Genomic DNA, 23774 nt, shown 5'->3' with positions numbered 1-23774 from the left:
AACGAACAGAAAAACAGGAACGCAGCTGAACTATTATGGACAACATAATGGACGGATAATCATAGACGAGACAGACACAAAACCACGATCTACCTTAGTAATACAGATATATAGGCCCACTAGAACGACAGATAATAAAGAGATTTAAAATCTGTGTGATGAGGTAAGACGAATTGTTCCGTATCTTAAGGGAGAAGAAAATTTAATGATGTTAGGTGACTGGAAGTCGATAGTAAAGAAAAGGAAAAACAATAAGTGAACATCGACTGAGATAAATAAAGGAAAGATGAAGCTGGCTGGTATAATTTTGCATAAAGCATACAATCTAAACATTGCAGACATTTAGTTTAAGAATCAATGAAGAAAGGTGTGACTTGTTAAAGGTGTATTTTCTGATATTTGGGCGACACAACGAGCAGCACAAGAAGATTGAGACTGGGACGATAATCGATATATTGTGCATAAAATGGAAACAACAATGCGGTTGAACACCCGGAAGTAAGAAAGAAGGTCGTATGCATGAAAGGGTCCAGTTTACTGAAGACCGTTTCGTGTAGACTACATGACAATCAGGCAGAGATTTTATAAAACAAGTTTCAAGGCCGCTGGAGGTTCCAGGAGAGAATATGACAGATGGAGTGCAGTAGCAGTAGAGATCATGGAGAGCTCGATGAGAACTGCCATTCTATGATTATGGTTCTAAGGTCATCAGTCCCCTAGAACTTAATACTTAAACCTAACTAACCTAAGGACATCACACACATCCATGCCCGAGGCAGGATTCGAACCTGCGACCGTAGCGGTCGCGCGGTTCCAGATTGTAGCGCCTAGAACCACTCGGCCACCCCAGCCGGCCCATGATTATGCACTGATATAAACTTGCTCGTAGAGCAGGGATGCGGTGCGACCTACTTGGGGGCATGTGACACGTGGAGATGAAAGAGTGCCCGTGATAGCAGTGCCATGGTCGTGGATGCACACACTGCTGTCAGAGCGCCGGGCGCTTGTTGTGGGGGCTGCTCACCATTCTGTAGACAACAATGCAGCCTGTATGGTTGCTGCCTGGGATATTTATTACCACGCGAGGCAAGCACTAGTTGGTGATGGACTTGTAAGCTGGCTTTAGATAATCGTGCTAGGTTCTTGCCCACCCACAGGATTAGGTGTTTGACTGGCTACTGTCTTGGAGGTGCATAGCCACAGATGTAGCATCCCTTCCCCCCACCCCATTCCCCTCCACTGGCAAGAGATGACAGAGTCATCTTGGGTGGACAGTGACCACCCAACCTCCTTCCTTCCGTCCCGAAGACGATGGTGATGCCGTTGGGAGACAGAGGATAAGGAGCCATCACGGCGTTGGCATAGATGATGTGGCCCGGCATATCAGAGATGTCGTCCACGCTAAGTCAGGCGTATCTGGAGCGGCGGCAGCACTTGAAAAGCAGAAATATTGCATCCATAGGGCATATATGAGTATGTGAGCTCTTGAGAAATAGAATAGTGTTTTGCCCAGAGGCCGTATACGTATTAATCATGGTGATACGCGAACAGCTTACAAACTTAGCCGTTTCGGAAGTGCTTCAACCCTTGGCCAGAAAGCCAATAATGATGCCCTTTTGGACGTCATATAAGTTGCTGCGTTTCCGTATTACGACAACGACTGCACTGTTTCTGATTCCCCATCCCTCCCCACCTCACCTCTCCGACACTTAATATATCCTCCACTGCCTCTCCAGAGGATGTTGCGAATTTCAGAGAACCTTTGGGGAAAATAGGTGGTATTTATTCAATGACGCATTTTACACAGCTCGTGAGGTCCACAATATGAGAGGGATTCGATCAGAGCGTCGGGCTTTCTCTTGAAAAGTAGCTGGAGTACTTTACTAAAGCCCTTATTAGCACCTTATTGGCAATACATGGAGGTGCAACCGTAGCAGACAAAATCCTCCTTATCCAATACGTGCCGAAAATTGGACTTATAAAGCAAATGAGATGATAATTCTAAGAGGTTTGGCTTATTCATTCGTGAAAGTTCTGAGGAGAGTGCAGATTGGAAACTCATTGTTTGCTGGTTGAGGAAACATTGTAAAGGAGCTCAGAGCCAAGACTATCGTTATTTGTGTTATCATTTAAGTAGCCTGCCTGTTAACTCTGAGACTACTGTCAGGTGCGAGCTTTGTAGTTGCTAGTTTTTTAACTCTTTGAAACAGTGCTTCATATATTTCTGCTAGTGCGGCGGTACTTACGTATGATGCAGAGAGCAGTACCCGGCTTGAGCTTCCAACCCGGACAGCAGTAGCTATAGCGCGACCGACATACGTTGGGCCTGCAACAAAAAGACGGCATACTGGTTATTCGTTGGAGAGGAAAGGGTGGCTACCTCTACGACGCTCGTCGCTATAAACAAGATATTCCATTAATTAGTGTTTAATCAGAGAACAAATAAGTTCTACAGGACATTTCTTTTCTGTGTAATGCTATCGAAAATTCACTGACAAACCTTAAGACTATGATCACCTGCTCAACTTTTTTGGATGCAATACAGCAGCGATTCAGCGTGACATAGATTAGGTAACTCCTCGGTGGTTTTCGGTAGGTGTGGGCCAGCGGAGTCTGCCAAAATGCCACGAAATTCTCGTAAATTAGAGGCCGATGGTTTGTGGGCACTGAGCTGGCGCCAAATAGCATCACAGAGGCGATCCATCGAGTTCAGGTTAGATGAATTGGCCAGAACATCAACGTGGGCTTATTATCAAGCTCTGCAAGCCACTGCAGAGCTGGTGACAGGGACAGTTATTCTGCTGGAAGATGCCATCGTCGTAGGGGAAGACGTCAAACACAAACGCAAAATAATTTTATTTAAAAAAGCGGATAAAGTGTCACTAGAAGCCTTCCTAAAAGACAATTTCCATTCCTTCCGAACTGACTATGCGAATGTAGACGAGATGTGGCTCAAATTCAGGGATATAGTAGCAACAGCAATTGAGATAATCATACCTCATAAATTGGTAAGAGATGGAACGGATCCCCCGTGGTACACAAAAAAGGTCCGAACGCTGTTGCAGAGGCAACGGAAAAAGCATGCGAAGTTAAGAAAAACTCGAAATCCCGAAGATGGGCTAAAACTTACAGACGCGCGAAATTTGGCACGTACTTCGATGCGAGATGCCTTTAATATGTTCCACAACGAAACATTTTCTCGATATTTGGTAGAAAATCCGAAGAAATTCTGGTCGTATGTAAAGTACACAAGCGGCAAGACGCAGTCAATACCTTCGCTGCGCAGTGGTGATGGTACTGTTATCGACGACTGTGCCGCTAAAGCGGAGTTATTGAACGCAGTTTTCCTTCACCAGGGAAGACGAATGGAATATTCCAGAATTTGAAACACGAACATCTGGTAGCATGAGTTTCTTAGAAGTAGATACCTTAGGGGTTGCGAAGCAACTCAAATCGCTTGATACGGGCAAGTCTTCAGGTCCAGATTGTATACCGATTAGGTTCCTTTCAGATTACGCTGATACTATAGCTCCCTACTTAGCACTCATATACAACCGCTCGCTCACCGATAGATCTGTGCCTACAGATTGGAAAATTGCGCAGGTCGCACCAGTGTTCAAGAAGGGTAGTAGGAGTAATCCATTTACCTACAGACCTATATCATTGACGTCGGTCTGCAGTAGGGTTTTGGAGCATATACTGTATTCAAACATTATGAATCACCTCGAAGGGAACGATCTATTGACACGTAATCAGCATGGCTTCAGAAAACATCGCTCTTGTGCAACGCAGCTAGCTCTTTATTCGCACGAAGTAATGGCTGCTATCGACAGGGGATCTCAAGTTGATTCCGTATTTCTAGATTTCCGGAAAGCTTTTGACACCGTTCCTCACAAGCGACTTCTAATCAAGCTGCGGAGCTATGGGGTATCGTCTCAGTTGTGCGACTGGATTCGTGATTTCCTGTCAGGAAGGTCGCAGTTCGTAGTAATAGACGGCAAATCATCGAGTAAAACTGAAGTGATATCAGGTGTTCCCCAGGGAAGCGTCCTGGGACCTCTGCTGTTCCTGATCTACATAAATGACCTGGGTGACAATCTGAGCAGTACTCTTAGATTGTTCGCAGGTGATGCTGTAATTTACCGTCTAGTAAGGTCATCCGAAGACCAGTATCAGTTGCAAAGCGATTTAGAAAAGATTGTTGTATGGTGTGTCAGGTGGCAGTTGACGCTAAATAATGAAAAGTGTGAGATGATCCACATGAGTTCCAAAAGAAATCCGTTGGAATTCGATTACTCGATAAATAGTACAATTCTCAAGGCTGTCAATTCAACTAAGTACCTGGGTGTTAAAATTACGAACAACTTCAGTTGGAAGGACCACATAGATAATATTGTCGGGAAGGCGAGCCAAAGGTTGCGTTTCATTGGCAGGACACTTAGAAGATGCAACAAGTCCACTAAAGAGACAGCTTACACTACACTCGTTCATCCTCTGTTAGAATATTGCTGCGCGGTTTGGGATGCTTACCAGGTGGTATTGACGGAGGACATCGAGTGGGTGCAAAGAAGGGCAGCTCGTTTTGTATTATCGCGTTATAGGGGAGAGAGTGTGGCAGATATGATACACGAGTTGGGATGGAAGTCATTACAGCATAGACGTTTTTCGTCGCGGCGAGACCTTTTTACGAAATTTCAGTCACCAACTTTCTCTTCCGAATGCGAAAATATTTTGTTGAGCCCAACCTACATAGGTAGGAATGATCATCAAAATAAAATAAGAGAAATCAGAGCTCGAACAGAAAGGTTTAGGTGTTCGTTTTTCCCGCTTGCTGTTCGGGAGTGGAATAGTAGAGAGATAGTATGATTGTGGTTCGATGAACCCTCTGCCAAGCACTTAAATGTGAATTGCAGAGTAGTCATGTAGATGTAGATGTAGATGGGTCGCAGTAATAATGTTCACGTAGTCCACAGCTGTTGTGGTACCTTCGCTTACTATCTAAGGTCCGATGGTGGTCCGCGTGTATGTCCCCCATAGCACACATAACACCGCCATGCACGTGGCACCACATGTTTGGAACAGCTGTTCGCCGGGATGATGGCACATCGACATGGTGTAGCGCGATTCATCCAACCAGACGTCACGTTTCCGTTGTCCACGGCCCGATCTCTATTATCCCCTGGCCATGGCAGTCGTAGCTGACGACGTCGTAGGATCAACATGGGAACACGTACTGGTCTGCTGCAGAGCCACTTTTTCATCAATGTTCGCTGAGGCGTTGACCTCCAACACTTTCTCGCCTATTCCTTGTTTTAACACACTTCATTAACTTCGCATATATGTTCACTGCGTATCACGTGAACAGCCAACCTGTTTCGCAGTTTCTGAGATGCATGTTCCTAGGGACCAGACCATAAAGATCAGACTTTTCTCGAAGTCGCTTATGTCAGAGGATTTCCCCATTTTCGGCCTGTATCGTCGCTAGAAAGATTCCAGATTCGTCTATGCTCATGTTATTGCTTCACGTGTAAACTATGCTACCAGGCGGCATTCAGTTTCGCGGTGGTCAGTAGTCATAGTATTCTGGCTCATCAGTTTATAGCTTATGATAAAATAATTTAATTGCAATACAAAATTCTTACTCTCATTCGTCATAATACCTCCCAGGCACTAACTTTGGTACACCATACGTAGTCGTTGATCTCGTCAAAGCAATAAAGCTAGAATTCACCTAAAAAAAAGTAAATCTGTCATCAAGCCGAATATTATTTTGAACACCAAAGCGTTTTACTATGCATGGTCCTGTTGTAGGTGGTGTGCTATTTATTGCCTTCCTCTGACGTTTGAACTGACCCACGCAGCTAGTTGTAGCGGCACCTACAGTTTAACGTGGATCTCGAGCCACGATACAACTACACATTTTTCACATCAACTGTCATTGTCAGGAGTGAAAGAAGTAATAGGTGATAGATAAAAGTCTTAAAACTGAACTGGAGAAGAACCCGAGATGTTTGGATTCTGGCACGTTACCATTGAGCGACCGCTCCTGCAGTTACAAGCGGGAAGTGCTTGAAAATCAGTTTGTACGCTTATTTTTATGAGCCAGAACTACGGAGATACAACTGTTTCTTTGGCCTATTTTTTTTTATTTTGTAGAGGAATTGCCAAATTCAACAGTTTGTATGAAATTATTAGATACCAGCGAATGACGAATGGGAATGCGCTTAGAAAAGATTATTTAACTATGTAAATAGGTTAACATTTAATCATAAAATTTCGTGGAAACATGCTACGATTTATCAAGTGATTGAGAGCGCTTGTATAAAGAACGGATATGCGACGTTTTCCTGTCACCGGAGGAGAAGAAACGGCCGGATGCTACGGTGCAACTTTTCTGAAAACCTATGCGACCAAAACGTCACTATTATCGTCTTTAGAACCGTTGTGTAAGGATATTGGATTGTTGTGGCATTTCAGTGTAGAAAAATACGTAATTTATATAAAAGGTGTTCGTTTTAAATGAAGACACTGAAATATCTCGAAAATATATATCAGATCAAACAAGTTACAATTTCAATTTGTTTGTCTCGGAGGGGGACGTCCAACGATACCACACTCGACTCGACACACCATCCCGTGCTTGTGTGGTGGTGGGGCAACTCTGAATTCTTCATTGGGAATCCCCGTTTTTTATTGCAGATTACGAGTTCAAATGTTCAAATGTGTTTGAAATCTTATGGGACTTAACTGCTAAGGTCATCAGTCCCTAAGCTTACACACTACAAAACTTAAATTATTCTAAGGACAAACACACACACACACACATGCCCGAGGGAGGACTCGAACCTCCGCCGGGACCAGCCGCACAGTCCATGAGTACAGCGCCCCAGACCGCTTGGCTAATTCCGCGCGGCTGCAGATTACGAGTCTACGGCAAGATCTACATACGTTATTTGAAGCATTTTCTTCGTTTCGCCACAGATGCCACTGTAATCGGAGGAATAGAAACGGGCACACGATCGTAATTTACGACATTCTGCTCAATGGCCGTTGAATCCAACGACATGTGGAACCCCACTTCTATTGTCCGAGGGTAGGACAGGCCATTATTTCATGGCTTTTAATTGGAAACCCCATTCGCAACGTTGCATTCCTCCGACATACCGAACAGGAGACTACTCGACGGGCCAGCGCGGCCGTCTAACGAGCTGCGACGTATCATAACAGAAAGCACACTGCGTCCGGAGCTCGCTTACCGAGGAACGTACAATAGGTAGCGGCTCTAAACATTACAATACTTGCGCAGTGCTTATAGCCTGCGCACCTACCTATTATTTCGAGAACAGACGCTCAAGTGAACGTCGAACGTTGCAGCCACAGAAGAAAAAAATTGAAACGATCCTGATTTACGGGGAATGTATGAGAAATGTTGAGGCTGCCGTTGTCTTGAACGCCGATAGTTTTCCAGAGAAAGCTCGCTCTCGCTCGTTCTTTTATAACGTTGTGAACGCCTTTATGTCTGATGGCAGCGTACAGACCGGGAAAAAGAAATGAAGGAAACGTGTTACAGGTGAAACTAATGAAACAGGTGTTATAGCGGCGGTGCACCACAAACCATGGATAAACACCAGGCAATTACATCACAATTCCGATATGTCCGTAGGGAGTATTGTTACAATAGTGCATCTTCATAAGTATCATCCATAGCCCGCCCGGTTAGCCGTGCAGCCTAACGCACTGCGTTCCGGGCGGGAAGGCGTGCAGGTCCCCGGCACGAATCCGTCCGGCGGATTAGTGGCGATGTTCGGTGTGCCGGCCCGTTTGCGGTTTTCCGTCTGCCTCGGCGAATGCGGGCTGGTTCCCCTTATTCCGCCTTAGTTACACTATATCGGCGATTGCCGCGCTAACTCTGTCTCCACGTACGCGTACACCATAAATACTCTACCACACGAAAATTAGGGGTTACACTCGTCTGGTGTGAGACGTTCCCGGGTGGGGGAGGAGAAGGGAGGTGGAAAGAGGGGGTCCACGGGGGGCCGAACCGCGCAATAGCCCTGGATTCGGTGTGGGGCGGTGGTGGGGTGAGTGGACTGCTGTAGCCTGTTGAGGTGTTGTGAACCACTGAGGGCTACGGCGCGGACGAAGCCTCTCCATCATTTGTAGGTCCCCAGTTCAATGCAGTACAGTGCAATACAATACAAAATCATCCATACCAGATGTCACTACATCAAGAAGTTCATGGCGACGATTTTCATTACTGGATAGTGTTTTGTGAATAGACATGTTAACAAATGCAAATGACTCTCATGTTCATTGCCGAGGTAGTATTTTCCGATGAGTCTACATTTACAAACCATGATAGCATTAAAGCCGCACAACGTGCGTCATTACTGGAATATAGACAATACCCACTGGCTACGACAAGATGACCATCAAAGTCTTTGGACGGTTAGACGTATGGTGTGGCATCGTGAGGAACAAATCATTGGTCCGTATTTTATCGACAGCAGGTTGAATGGACGCAAGTGTCGAACGTTTTTGGAAAGGGAACTGCCGGTACTACTGCAGGATGTTGCCTTAGACGTTCGTAGTTTCAGCATGACGGTTGTCCAGCACATTACGCCATTAAAACACGGGAAGTATTATACTGTGTTTACACTGGTCAGTAGATTGGCAGAAGTGGCCTTATTATTAACTGGCCGACTAGGTCGCCGGATTCGACGTCGCCAGATCTCTTTCTGTGGGCATATTGAAAGGTAAGGTGTACTAGCAGGTGCCAACAGGTCGTGGAGACCTGGCGACCCCATCAGAAACGCCTGTGCTGGCGTTCCCGCAGATATGCTTCTGTCCTGTGTACGATCATTTGAAAATCGGATCATTAAGTGTTTTGAAGCTGGCGGTACTACGTGTGAACAATTACTCTCATTTTAGAAGTAGAGTAGTGTTCGCCTCAAGCCACGGCCACGGTGGCGCGTCGAGTAGTCCGCATGTCAGAGCAATAAAACGTTGCGAACGGTATTTCCAATTCGAAGTTATGAAATACTGGCCTGTCCTACCCTCGGGCCATAGAAGTGGGGTCCCACGTGCCACTGGATATTCAAGGGCCATTGAGTAGCATGTCGTAAATTACGGTTGTGTACCAATTTCTATTTATCCGTTTACAGCACCATTTGTGGAGAAAGGAAGAAAATGCTTCAGACAGAACGTATGTAGATTTTGCTGAATTATCGTGATCTGCAATAAAAAACGGGGATTCCCATTGAAGAATTCAAAGCTGCTCTCCACCCTACGCCGCCACCCACGCATGGGATGGTGTGACGGGTCGAGTGTGGTATCGTTGAACGTCCACCTCCGAGACAAACAAATTGGAATTATAACTTTTTTTGCTCCGATGTGTAGTTCTGCAGATATTTCAATGACTTCAGTTGAAATTAACAACCTGTATTCTGACATTTGCCTACTTACATGTCTAGTTTGACAAGGATGGGATAGGTAGTCGGCCGTGGCAATACATTAGGAACCATCCCCTCATTTATCTGGAGTAATTTAGGGAAACCATGGAAATCCTCAATCGCGATGGCTGAATGGAGATTAGTGCCTCTATCTTCCGGAATATAAGACTTGTTATTAAAAACAGAGCAGCGTAGGTCAGTGTATGCCTACTTTGCGACACTATTATGTTTATGGGTTATTTCAAAGAAGTTACTTCGTTATGTGAAAAGATAGTGGTGCCCTGTTCATCCGTTTCGTAACAACTACCACTGTGCACGAAATGCACAAATTGTTCACTTACTGTCCACTAACGTCGCAGCCGTGACGATAATGTTTGGTTTCCATTTTGCGTGCTGCAATTTTACATTTGCTTGCCTGAGAAATTGAGTTAGCAAACCACAATAATAAGAGAGCTGTTGAGCTCAGAATGAAGATAAGATGGTAGTTCTATCCACTGCAGAGCTTTGGTGTAAGAGAAAGAGATAGAGCACTTGCCCGCGAAAGGCAAAGGTCCCAAGTTCGAGTCTCGGTCCGGCACACAGTTTTAATCTGCCAGGAAGTTTCATATCAGCGCACACTCGGCTGCAGAGGAAAAATCTCGTTCTGGATTATTTGTATGTATTTTTTCTATTGTTTGTGCATTTTTACCCCCCCCCCCCTCCCCTCCCTCAGTTTATAAACAGATATCCTGCTGCTCACAAAATAATATCTACTTTTATGCAAGGTATGCCAAATGGAAGACGTAGAACGAAGTGCACGAATTAAAAAGGATGTAAGGCAAGATTGTGGTCTTTCTCCACTACTGTTCAGTGTACATGTCGAAGATGCAGTGAGGAAAATCAAAGGAAAGTTTGGATGTGAGATTAAAATTCATTGTGAATTGATGTCAATGACGTTGCAGTCCTCATTGAAAATGAAAAAAAAATGCAGGACCTGTTGAGTGGTATAAATAGATATTGAGCTCAAAAAGTAGATTGAACCGGAGAGAGACAAACGTTATGTGTAGCAGAAATGAAATTAGCGATAAAATTAATATCTAAATTGGAGACCACCAACTAACCAAAGTGAAGGAGTGCTGCTACTTTGGAATCAAAATAACGAATAACTGACGAAGCAAGGAGGATATAACAAGCAGACTTGCACAGGCGAAGAGGGCATTACTCGCTGAAAGGAGTGTACCAGTGTTATACATAGGCCTTAATTTGAAGGAGAAATCGTGATAATGTATGTTTGGAGTCTCTCATGGAATATGGTAAACCGGAAAAGACAAGAACCAAAGCTTTTGAGACGTGGTGATATAGAAGAATTTTGAATATTACGTACAGTGTTAAATCTGAGGAGGTCATCCGCGGAATTATTGGGGGAAAGGAATACGTGGAAAGTATTGACCAGAAGAAGGGTCAAGGTGGCAGGACATGTATGAAGATATCAGAGAGTAACTTCATCGGAATAGGGGATGCTGGAGTGATAGGGGGATACAAAGATTGGAATACATCCAACAAATAATCGCGGACGCTAGGTGTAGTTGCTACTGTGAGCTGAGGAAGTGGCACATCAGAGGAAGTCGTGGCGGGTCGCATCAAAACGGTCAGAAGAGAGATGAAGGAAAAGGTCACGAACTGCAGATGGCTCTGTTTTCACCTGGTAACGTTCGTCGCTGCAGCACGGTACATGCTGGTGGGGCCGAGCCTGCAGTCGAGCAGTTCCCACGGCCAGGAGGGGCTGCGGCCCCTCGTGTGTGCTCTCCTCGTGACCCCACACGTAATTACACTGTCTGCCTACACACACGCCGGAGATATGAAACCTGAGACCCAAAGGTCTCCCCCGTCCCTCACAAGAGCGAACGGAAGATAAGGAGCAGAATAGTGTGACCTTGTTGAAGTAACCACAGGATAGTTAGGTCGGTAGAAACGGTTCCGTTTTTATCTCGCTGCTTCCAAATAAAAACCCATATATATTATGCAATGTGATAACGGGAGGTGCGAAGTGAGCTTTAAAGTGTCCAACTTTTGGCAGAAAAAAGAAAGTTCATAAACCCAATCTATCGCTTTACCATGTGCCGTTACCAAGTTTCAGCCAGCCATATCCTCGTAACGTTGATCATCTCCATTTAAGATTCTTCTTTAGCCTTGTCACTAAACTTCGGTGAAACTTTGTAAGCCTCCGCTTTGTGTAGCGTCTTTTATTTGAATGGCTACGTTCTCTTTCAGTATACTTTTCGTCGGCCTTTCGTTTCACTTGCATGGACCAATTACGCCTTCTATTTATCATATTACCTTATTTTTCTAATTAAGTGTTTATGCTAATTACTTCATTTCACACTTAATCTGTTCTAACACATCTTGAAATTTTTTTTAAGAAGATCATCTTCTCCCTTTTCTGTATACATTGTTTATTTCCCAATTGCAGTTCCGGCCTTTTGGTCATTTTCAAGTATTACTGTAGATTTTCCTACAGCATATGTCAGACTTTAAAAACATCCGGCATATATACATGTCAGAAAATTTTAAAGTGTACCCCCATGAAGATGGCCCAAATGCCGAAACTGCAAATATGAAATAAATAATTTAGATAGTCAACGGCGAATTGGTCCCTAAAAGAGTTCTACGTGACTGTGGACTCCGACCATGAGAAGTTAACGGTTTTGAAAATAATGTGCGTTGTTTCCATTGGCCTGTTGTTGCTTATTAATGGATTCTGGGAAAGTGTCTTTGGCTAGTAATCAAAACATCATCGGTTCTGCGTTAGAAACCCGCCATCGCTTAGATTTTGATTAATAATTAGCCGTGCCGGCCGAAGACTTCCGCCGTAAAAAGTCACTCTCATTTTGCCAACGGCCTTGTCATAGAGGGCGGAGATGCAGACAGTGGTTCAGGGTACTCTCTTGCCCTCGGTGTAGGAAACTGCCCCAAAAGGCGGAAGACTCAGCAATGGTCAGCGGCATGAGGATGCAGAAGGCAATCGAAATCACTGAATTTAAGACACATTACGTTTATCCACAGGACATGTGGCCTGTAATTGAAAAAGCATCACGATGATCTCTCCGTTGGCAAAAGATTACGGGGACTGCCAAGAGGGAGGTGACCATCAGTAAAAGATTGAATAATCAACCAAAGGACAACGTACTACGTGTCGGGGCGTGGAATGTGAGAAGCTAGAAAATCTGAAAAGGGAATTGCTAAGGCTCAGTCGAGATATAGTAGGAGTCAGTGAAAGGAAATGGAAAGAAGACAAGGATTTCTGGTCGGACAAGAATATGATAATGTCAACAGCAGAAAATAGTGTAACAGGTGTTAGGTCTTGTCGACGCGTCTCGTATAGGGTGCCTAAGGGATGCTGCGTTCTCGGAATGCTATACAACAGTTCAAGCGAAAAATATTAATAGTTTTTATTACAAATACGCAAATTTACAATACTTAAATGTACAAAGGTGTCGCAAGCCATGGGCGACATACAACATAATTCCGAGTTCTTGTTATACACAATGTTGAAACAAGCAATGGGTATGGATGACTACAATCTGATATAGTAGCGCTATCTGCTAGGCCGTGCGATTACAGCCCACTAATGCCCGGCCAAGACAAAGGTCGCTCCTCTGGCCGTGCGGCCCTCGTTTCAGCGGGCTGCCGGCTGGCGTCGCCGCATCGCCTTTCTGGTCTTGCGCTCACCCTCTCCGGTCCGGCGCTTGTGGTTACGCCAGAGCAACAGCAAGTATATGAGGATGTTCAGAAGCTACTGCAGTACGTAAAAGGAGGTGACAATCTAATAGTCATTGGGGACTGGAATGTAATTGTAGGGGAGTGAGTAGAAGAATAGCTTACAGGAGAATATGGACTTGGGACAAGGAATGAGAGACGAGAAAGATTAACTGAGTTCTGTAATGAATTTGAGCTAGTAATAGCGAATACTCTGTTCAAGAATCACAAGAGGAGGAAGTATACTTGGAAAGGGCCGGGTGATAGAGGAAGATATCAATTACATTACGTCATGGTCAGACAGAGATTCCGATATCAGGTCCTGGATTGTAATGATTACCCAGGAGGAGATACAGGCTCAGATCACAACATAGTAGTGATAAAAAGTAGGCTCAAGTTTAAAAGATTAATCAGGAAGGATCAATATGCGAAGGAGTGAGATACGGAGGTACTAAGGACCGACGAGACATGCTTAAAGTTTTTTGTAGATGCAGCAATTAGCAATAACTCAATAGGCAGTACAGTTGAAGAGGAAAAGGTCAATCACAGAAGCTGGAAAGAAAAACATAGGTACAAAGAAGTTAACTGGGAAGAAGCCGTGAATAAGAGAAGAACTACTTCAGTTGATCGATGAAATAAGGAAGTACAAAAATGTTCAGGAAATCAGGAATCCAGAAATATAAGACGCTGAAGACTGAAACAAATAGGAAGTGCAGGGAAGCTATAGCGAAATGACTGCACGAAAAATGTGAAGAAAATGCTGTCGAATGACTCAGAATATAGGAAAGCCAAAACGACCTTCGGCGAAATTAAAAGCAAGGGTGGTAACATTAAGAGTGAAACGGGAATTGCATTGTCAAATGCAGAGGAGAGAGCGGGTAGGTGGAAAGAGTACATTGAAGGCCTGTATGAGAGGGAAGATTTGTCTCGTGTGATAGAAGAAGTAACAGGAGTGGATTTCTAAGAGATAGCGGATTCCGAATTAGAATCAGAATTTAAGACAGCTTTGGAGGCCTTAAGATCAAATAAAGCAGAAGGTATAGATAACATTTCATCAGAAGTTGGGGGAAGTGTCAACAAAACGACTATTCATGTTGGTGTGGAGAATGTATGAGACTGCGACGAACTATCTGACTTTTGCAAAAATATCATCCACACATTTCCGAAGACTCTAAGAGCTGGCAAGTGAGAGAATTATCGCACATCAGTTTAACAGCTCATGCATCCTAATTGCTGACAAGAATAATTTACAGGTGAATGGAAGAGATAATTGAGGGTGTGTGAGATGGCGATCAGTTTGGTTTCAGGAAAGGTAAACGCACCAGAAAGGCAATTCTGTCGTTACGGTTGATAATGGAATTAAAACTAAAGAAAAGTCAAGACACATTCATAGGATTTATCGACCTGAAAAATGCGTTCGGCAATTTAAGTGGTGCAAGATGTTCGACATCCTGATAAAAATAGGGGTAAGCTATAGAGAGAGACGGGTAATATACAATATGTTCAAGAGCCAAGAGGGAATAATAAGAGTGGATAACCAAGAACGAAGTGATCTGATTAGTAAGGGCTGTCGTCTTTCGCTCCTACTGTTAAATTTGTACATCGAAGAAGCAGTGATGGAAATAAAAGAAAGGTTCAGGAGTGGGATTAAAATTTAAGATGAATGGTTGATATTGCTATCCTGAGTGAAAGTGAAGAAGAATTACATGATCTGCTGCAAAGGAATTCGGCTACCTACGCAGCAAAATATTCAAAGAGGGACGGAGGAAGAAGGACATCAAAAGCAGACTAGCACTGGCAAACGACATTCCTGGCCAAGAGAAGTCTAGTAGTATCTAACATAGACGTTAATCTGAGGAAGAAAATTCTGAGAACGTATGTTTGGAGGACAGCAGATTGGAATACATCCAGCAAATAATTAAGGATGTAGGTTGCAAGTGGTACTCTGAGATGAAGAGGTTGGCACAGGAGAGGAATTTGTGGCGGGTCGCATCAAACTAGTCAGAAGATCGATGACGTAAAAAAATTTTTTTTGCTACTAACTCTTAAGGAAAAATGACAGCTGACGTCATTTTTTATGTGCCTCCCTGTAGTAAACAGTATATTCCGAAGTATTAAAATTTGAATAAGAGATTTAGATCTTTGCCTCTCAATCTGTGTCACTATTACTGTGTTTCTCTATTGCGTTGTATCTGTATTTCTAAAAGTGTTTTCATTGTCTTCTGCTGTCCCTCAGACGTATGAAAATGATAGTATCATTCTTTCAATCAACATGTAAAGACATAACAAATTGCAATACGAGTTTCTTTTCCGTATTTATTGAGTGTTGTGTGGGTCCACTTTAGTGATGTTTCGATACTCGACGGTCGGAGACAGCATTGACGATCAGATCGGCAGCAGCGTATAACGTCCTGACATTTGAAAAATCCCGGGTTAAAATGATCTACATTTCACGAATACCGCACCTTCTAACCCCTTAATAATAAAGTCTTAGTGTAAAATTCTGCTATAAAATCCTAAATAATAATTCGATTTCAAGCAATCAAAAGTAGCATTTAAGCAGGTAATTGGTAATGAAACCAAGCAACTGTAATGAGTTGTGGTCTTTTCTGAAGAGCCCAGTAAGAGCAGCAAGAGCACGAGTAGAAATAGCGTGACCATATCACTTTTGTTGAGGAAGATAAGAGCGCAAAAGTAACTTTCTGTCCGTTCAGACACTTCGAATGCATCAAGGTTAAGAGCAAGAAATCACCCTGTTCACACGACCTTTTTCCCACACAGATACTCTCTGTTTCACTGCACAGAGAACGTGATGTTTTTGAATGAGGAGTCTCCGTAGTGTTCTAGGCGCTACAGTTCAGATGATCAGATGTGTGTGAAATCTTATGGGACTTAACTGCTAAGGTCATCAGTCCCTAAGCTTACACTCTACTTAACCTAAATTATCCTAAGGACAAACACACACACACCCATGCCCGAGGGAGGACTCGAACCTCCGCCGGGACCAGCCGTACAGGGCGCTTCAGTCTGGAACCGCGCGATCGCTACGGTCGCAGGTTCGAATCATGCCTCGGGCATGGATGTGTATGATGTCATTAGGTTGGTTAGGTTTGAGTAGTTCTAAGTTCTACGGGACTGACGACCTTAGAAGTTAAGTCCCATAGTGCTCAGAGCCATTTGAACCATTTATTTTCCCCGTGCGATTTGTTGCTGTTCTCCAAAGTGGAAGAACTGTCCACAGTCTTCGAGTTGCGCCTCCAGGAGCAGCCATGTCTGCGTATGGTGAGTGTGTCAAGGACCCCCAAAAAGTAGCTCACTGCAGAGCCTTCACCAAGTGGTTGGTTCGGATCCATCGATGCGTGGGACCTCAAGGAAACTACTTTCCCACCACGGAGATATGTCAAGGTATTGCTTTCAAACTGCTTGAGAATTTTAAAAGTTTCCATTTCATATTTAGTTGATCATAATGTGCAGATTTTGTCTGGAATACTACAGCGTACGTATTGCTGTAATGCAGATTATGCTGGACATCGTATAAGCTAATGATTTGGCGTCTAACTGCTTTTTTTAAAAAAAAGTTATTAGGCAGATTCAGTATTTACGTGCATTAATGTCTTGACATTGTTGGTTGAATAACAAGACGTGATCCACATTTTTAGTACTTTTCGTTTTCTGTCTGTAAAGGTAGCGCGGTCTGTTCGAGTTCTGAGCCACTGTACAGCCAGGGTATTTTCAGCTGAATATCATGCGAGCTGGTTGTGAGGGAGAGGCAGTCCCAGTTGCGAATATTTGGGAGAGGATTTCTCCTACAAAAAATCTCCCAAAATTCTTGGTAACAATTGGGAGATGGGGGCCATTTTTAATTTAATTCTGGAACAATAACACCGAGCCAATATGTAAAAGCCTAATGGATGAACAACAGTATAACAGTATATGTGTACCTGCCGCTCGCAGGCGATACGATTGTCGACTGGTCAGCTACTCCACTTATAACTGAAAGTCTCGAAGTGTGTTTCCCGAAGCAATTTGGTACGAATGTTAGAGGTCACAGCAAAAATTGTTTATGTAGACTTGCGAGAGAATGTGCTGCGGAGATGGAGAGGCCTGGGATCGTGGCTCGGTCGTGGTGGCGCGGGGACACCGCTGTGGCAGTGGCGCCTCGAGGTGGGCCGCGAGCCGGCTGTTCACCTCGCCACCTGAGACGAGCACCGCTACAAGCCGTGCGGTCGGTCGCCTGTAACGCAATATTCTTACCGGCGCCTCCAAGGCCCTGGTCGTGGTTCAGCAGCATTGCCAATACGTGGCCGTCTCTGTCACTGCGACCGAAATACGCGTATCCGTGTAACGTTATACTTTCGGCACAGAGGGAAGCGCTGGTCACCTCGAAGAGAACTCGATCGCCATCATTGTCGTCTCCTATTTTTACTTAGAGAACAAAAGGCATTAAACCCGATCATATACTCCACCTGTGCTGCATGTTGTTGCTGTTTACAAATTTCTCTTGTTTCTCTTTTAAAACATCCGTTCTGCATAGGTAGTAATTTTACGTTTATCAAAGCTGAGATCTAAAAATATATGGGGAAAGTAAAAGACTGACTAAAAATAATTCAAAATATATCTGTTTTCTCCGAGCATATTTCTTTAATTTATTGATCTTCTGTCTGTTAATACACATGTTTCGACTTGTTAACTGTCTGTTAATACACATGTTTCCACTTGTTATCAGTCGAAAATATTTAACTATGTAAAGCTTCAGCTGTATTCCATGGCGGATATTTTTTTAAAATTCTGTCGTTTCCGACAGGAGGGGATTGTTATCAACACTACATGTAGGTATGTGCATTGCCCACCATCCTATCGTGCAATTCGAAACGAGCCAGTGTTTATCACGTACACTGATCAGCCAAAAAATTATGACCACCTGCTTAATGGCTTGTCTGTCCGTCTTGGGAACGATACACATCACTAATTCTGCTTATCAAGGATTCGGCAGTTTGTTGGTAGGTTTATGGAGGTATGTCTGCGAAGGTATTCCTACTCACAAGTCTTATAATTAGCGTAAATAACGGGCCGCTAATTTACGTACGCGGTGATGGCACCCAATAGAGGCCCAGATGTATTCCGTAGAATTTACATCAGGCAAATTTGGTCGCTGAGACATCAACGTGAGTTCACTATAATGCTCCTCAAACCACTGTAGCACGATTCTGGCTCCGAGACAGGGTCTATTATACTGCTGAAAGATGACATCGTCGTCAGGGAATACAACAATCACGAAGGGATGCAGGTGTCAGTATGTCTTCGATTACTACCACTGGTCCCACGAAAGCGCAGGACAATTCTTCCATAGCATAATACTGCTCCCACCAACCTGGTCGGTGGCGCGCTGCACATTTCGAGCGGCCTCTCACATCGATGAAGGCGTGCCTGGAGACGACCATCGACCTAGTGTAGCATCGATCTAGTGTAGCACCTGAAGAGTCGACACGTTTCCATTGATCGACGATCGAATTCCGATGGTCTCTTGCGCACTGCCATGGTAACTAACGACGTCGTTTGGTCAACATGTGAACACGGAGGGGTGGTCTGCCGCGGAGCTCCATGTTCAACAATGTACGACAAAAGGTGTCCTCCGAAACACTTGTGCGTGCACCAGCATTGTGCCCTTTCGTCGGAGATGCCACAGAACACATCTATCCTACTTTGCAGAGCACAAGAGTCGTGGACGTCCAACCATTTACTGCCTAATGTTAGTTTCACTGTCCTCCTACCTTTTTCCGTAGATGCTCACGACAGCCTCGCCGTTTTGTAGATACTTGTTCACAGGCTCTGCGTAATAATAACCTGCCAAAGTCGGTTGTCTCAATTTATTTCTCTATTTGCAGCCCATACCGTCGCTCCGCTTACACATTTTTTAGGCCATCACGTGTCCGCAACGCCACCAGGCTGCATCTGATGTCAGGGTCGGCAGTGGCCATAATGCTTTGGCTTATCGGTGTAGGCGCGCGGGGTAGCCGAGCGGTCTCAGACGTCACGGTGCGTGTGGCTTCCCCCGTCGGAGGTTCGATGCCTCCCTCGGGCATGGGTGTGTGTGTTGCCCTTGGCGTAATTTGGTTTAGGTTATATTAAGTAGTGTGTAAGCTTAGGGAGCGATGACCTCAGCAATTTGGTCCCATAAGACCTTACCACAATTTCCATTTATCAGTGTATGAAGTAACCAACTGTAAGGTGATGTGGTTATGGGTAACTGATAAACATACAGATTGTTTATTAAGCACCGATTTCCACAGACAGACATTTAAAAAATACGTAATGTAGCAATACGCGTATTTGACCTGCTGGTACAGCGTAAAGCGCAGCACTTGAGCTGTCGTGACCGAGGCGTGAAGCAAACGCAGCGCATTTTGGACCGTGGGTGCGGTCCTCAGGCCGTTTTCCAAGCTCGTGTACGCAAATACCGGGTGATACAAAAAAGAAGAAACAGATTTCAATTGTTTACTACAGACAAACTGTAAAAGATAGAAACACATTGCGCATGTCAGTGGATAGAGAAAAGATACAAAGTTTTTACGCAGCTGCGCTATTGTTTGTTTGTAGCCACCATGCCGATTACGTCACAAGAGAAATCAGTTTGTGTGTTGGAATTTGCACGAAGTCAAGTGCAACATGCATTCCACCGTCGATTCGGCAAGAGACCGCCTCTGCCCAAGCAGGTTAATGACTAGCATACAAAATTCTTGGAAGTCGGTTGCATATGCAAAGGGATGAGCACTGGTCGGCCACGCGCATCTCATGTGTTTACGCGTAGCCCTCGGCAGGCTGCGACACGGACGTGCCAGGAACTTGAGCTTCCTCAAACACCGGTGTGACATTTTCTGAAACGACGCGTGCGTATCAAGCATTACAAGTTGCAGTTACTGCAACAGTTGCCTCCCGGCGACCACAACAGAAGGCGCGAATCTGGCACTTCAGTCCTCCTGGATATGGAAGAGGACACTTTTCCCGAACGACTAATCTTTTCGGACGAATCGACATTTCATCCATCGGCTACAGTAAACCGCCATAATGTAAGAATTTGGGGGTGACAAAATACTGGTGTAGACGTGGAACATGAAAGAGACTCACCGAAACTGGATGTGTTTTGTACCGTTTCTGTTCACAAAGTTTATGGACCTTTACTTTTACTGTGTAAACTGTGACAGGAATATTCTACCTGGACATGTTGCAAAATTTTTTGTTCCTCAACTTCACGAAGATTGCTATGATTTGATTTTAACGCATGACAGCATCCTGCCTCACTTTCACCTTGAGGCGCGGCATTCCACAACGTTGGGGTGCAAGAGGTGGAGAACATGACCTTGTTCGTTGCTTTTGGGCTCCCAAATTACCAGACCGCACACCGTGCCCTTTTTTTTTTAACTGTTGGGGTACATAAAAGACAGAGTTTTCGTCCAGCCTATCAAGAACGAAGTGCTCGTATTAAGAAGGGAGTAAGACAAGGCTGTAGCCTTTCGCCCCTACTCTTAAATCTGTACATCGAGGAAGCAATGATGGAAATAAAAGAAAGTTTCAGGAGTGGAATTAAAATACAAGGTAAAGGATATCAATGATACGATTCGCTGATGACATTGTTATCCTGAGTGAAAGTGAAGAAGAATTAAATGATCTGCTGAACGGAATGAACAGTCTAATGAGTACACAGTATGGTTTGAGAGTAAATCGGAGAAAGACGAAGGTAACAACAAGTAGTAGAAGTGAGAACAGCGAGAAACTTAACATCAGGATTGATGGTCACGAAGTCAATGAAGTTAAGGAATTCTGCTACCTAGGCAGTAAAATGACCAATGACGGACGGAGCAAGGAGGACATCAAAACCAGACTCGCTATGGCAAAAAAGGCATTTCTGGCCAAGAGAAGTCTGCTAATATCAAATACCGGCGTTAATTTGAGGAAGAAATTTCTGAGGATGTACGTCTGCAGTACAGCATTGTATGGTCGTGAAACATGGACTGTGGGAATACCGGAACAGAAGAGAATCGAAGCATTTGAGATGTGGTGCTATAGACGAATGTTGAAAATTAGGTGGACTGATAAGGTAAGCAATGAGGAGGTTCTACGCAGAATCGGAGAGGAAAGGAATATGTGGAAAACACTTATAAGGAGAAGGGACAGGATGATAGGACATCTGCTAAGACATGAGGGAATGACTTCCATGGTACTAGAGAGAGCTGTAGAGGGCAAAAACTGTAGAGGAAGAGAGATATTGGAATATGTCCAGCAAATAATTGAGGACGTAGGTTGCAAGTGCTACTCTGAGATGAAGAGGTTAGCACAGGAAAGGAATTCGTGGCGGGCCGCATCAAACCAGTCAGTAGACTGATGACCAAAAGAAATTCGAATTGTTGAAGCTGTCGATACAGCTGCTAATGCTTGTATGGAATGAAACAGATTACCGTTTCCATATTTCTCGAGGAACAGATGATGCTCATGTTGAGTAAATGGTATACTGTCTGTACGAATATAAGACCTCGAACCTGCCTTTATCCAGTGACGTGCGAAATGTGTTTCTGTTTTTCATAATTCTAATAAACAACTGAAATTTGTTCTTTCTTTTTGACTCACCCTGTACTGGGATGGTTCCTAACTTCCACCACAGGGAATACGAAACACAAACAGAACGAAGTTTACACGATTCATAGACAGATGGTGCACGCTACTTCCCTCCCTTAAGTGACTCATAGTTAAATAATAAAATAAAATTTGTGAAATTCTGGAAAAGCGAACTAGTACTATGCGGGATAAACGACTGAAAAGATAAAAAACAAGACGCAAATTTTCGTGAATGATTTTCAGCATGGATACTTGAATAAAGGCTGGCTGTAAGAAAAGGAAAGAAGATTTCTGGGAAGGACACACATATTCTTATTACGAGCGATTGCATGATAAATCTTTTACTCAGAGCTGCTTGATACACGCCTCGACCAACTCCCAAATGTCAACTTGCTGTTCCCGTCTACTACTTTCGAAACTCCTCAAAAATCTTTGCCCCTACCTTGTCGGACTAATAGTCCCGGGAGAAAGGCTATGTCGGAAAAATTGCTTAGCCATGTTTACACTGTGGTTTCTGTTATGATTATGTTACTCATCAGTGGTATAGACGCCATTATGAAACTTATTGAAAGGTAACCAGTTGGGCACGCAGTTTTAATCTGTCAGGATTCGAAACCCGGTCCGACACAGTTTTAACCTGTTAAGAGGGTTCCAGTAACTTTATTTCTGAAAGATTCTAACTGAGAATGATAAACAAATTTTTATCTCGACGGGACTGTTATAAATTTGTATCACGCTATTTGTAATGGAAGTTTTACAAACTGAACCTACTGATAGGACTTTTCTATTTCCCTTGTACCTAGTTAATGGGTATTGGAGTTTTTATTTATGTGTAGCGTACTACAGACGGAAAATCACGGCTGGTACATGACAACGGAGGAACTGTACGTTTTAATAAAGCTGAGGTAGCAATTTTACACCTGCCCATTTTCATTAAAAAAAAGTGTGATTTTTGAGTGGAACTACTACCGCTGGAGAGTGCTGCGGTCGCAAGCAACTCGTTTCTAAGCGTGCACCAACCAGGGTAGAAACCACACCGGGCGTGATTCACGAGGAGAAGCACGTCCCTTGTAAGGCCGACTTTAAGCTAAACGTGTGCATATGGCAGTGGCTCAAGTCCGTAACAGATATCTCTAACACATACTTGTGCAGTGGCACTAGAATTGGAGTTAGCTGCTTTGTAACCTGGGGGTGGAAGACATTTTATTGCCATGATTTGGCTGACAAGGAGAGGAGAGGTGCTGGCGGACAATTTTATGAGTACCATACTTTGTGCATTGTCCTAGATTACATTCCACACCTTTCCGGAGAAGGATTTTGAACATGATGGCCCCTGATGCCATTGAATCGCAGAAGACTGTGAGGCCGCACTGGATTTCACCCTGTCTCATCACCAATATCAATACAGACATGACACCGTGCTGTACACTGGCTCATAGCAGTCATCTCCGCAAAACAGTTACAGCTAAGACACCTGCCACGCAACTTCTCCAGGTGCTGTCAACTAAAAATTTTCTCTGTATGCCCCGAGCAAAAGAAAAGGGGAAAAGACGGCTGTACTGTTCGTTATGTCTACTTCACGACATTGTTCACGTTGGTTCGTGTACGATTATTATGTAGCTGGGAAACTTCTATTTGAGCGTAGCAGGCGCACAATCCTTCCATGTGCTGGCCTGTGTCCAGGAGGTAATTCTTGCTATACATCACGTCAAGAAATCGTCGTCTCACGGCGTGTGACGGAGCCGGTACTCACGTTCGTCGGGGCGTACAATACGAGCTGGCTGTGATGACGAGGGGTCTATTAATATTGCCGGTATCGCACACGCACGTTAGGCGGCCGAGTTTTTACGCGGGCGCCCATGTGGCGGCCGAGGGGACAAGGGCGCCTTTCATAGCACGTCGAGCGCGGGAAAAAATATCACGCTCTCCTTTCACGCACCGAAATAAGATAGCCGACGGCTTAAATCCGCATTCACG

General features: G+C 44.2%; 1 protein-coding gene across 1 annotated transcript in view; it reads right to left on the bottom strand.

Annotated features, from left to right (window-relative positions):
• Window positions 1–23774, bottom strand: part of LOC126282212 (fibrillin-2-like) — a 687537-nt gene that overhangs the window by 506705 nt on the left and 157058 nt on the right. The window contains exon 2 of the mRNA XM_049981761.1: window positions 2247–2326. Within this exon, the coding sequence (XP_049837718.1) occupies window positions 2247–2326 (80 nt within the window). The remainder of the gene's footprint in view (window positions 1–2246; window positions 2327–23774) is intronic.

This window comes from Schistocerca gregaria, chromosome 7 (assembly GCF_023897955.1).
Source record: "Schistocerca gregaria isolate iqSchGreg1 chromosome 7, iqSchGreg1.2, whole genome shotgun sequence".
Classification (NCBI taxonomy): domain Eukaryota; kingdom Metazoa; phylum Arthropoda; class Insecta; order Orthoptera; family Acrididae; genus Schistocerca; species Schistocerca gregaria.
This window is presented reverse-complemented; position numbering and strand designations above follow the sequence as displayed.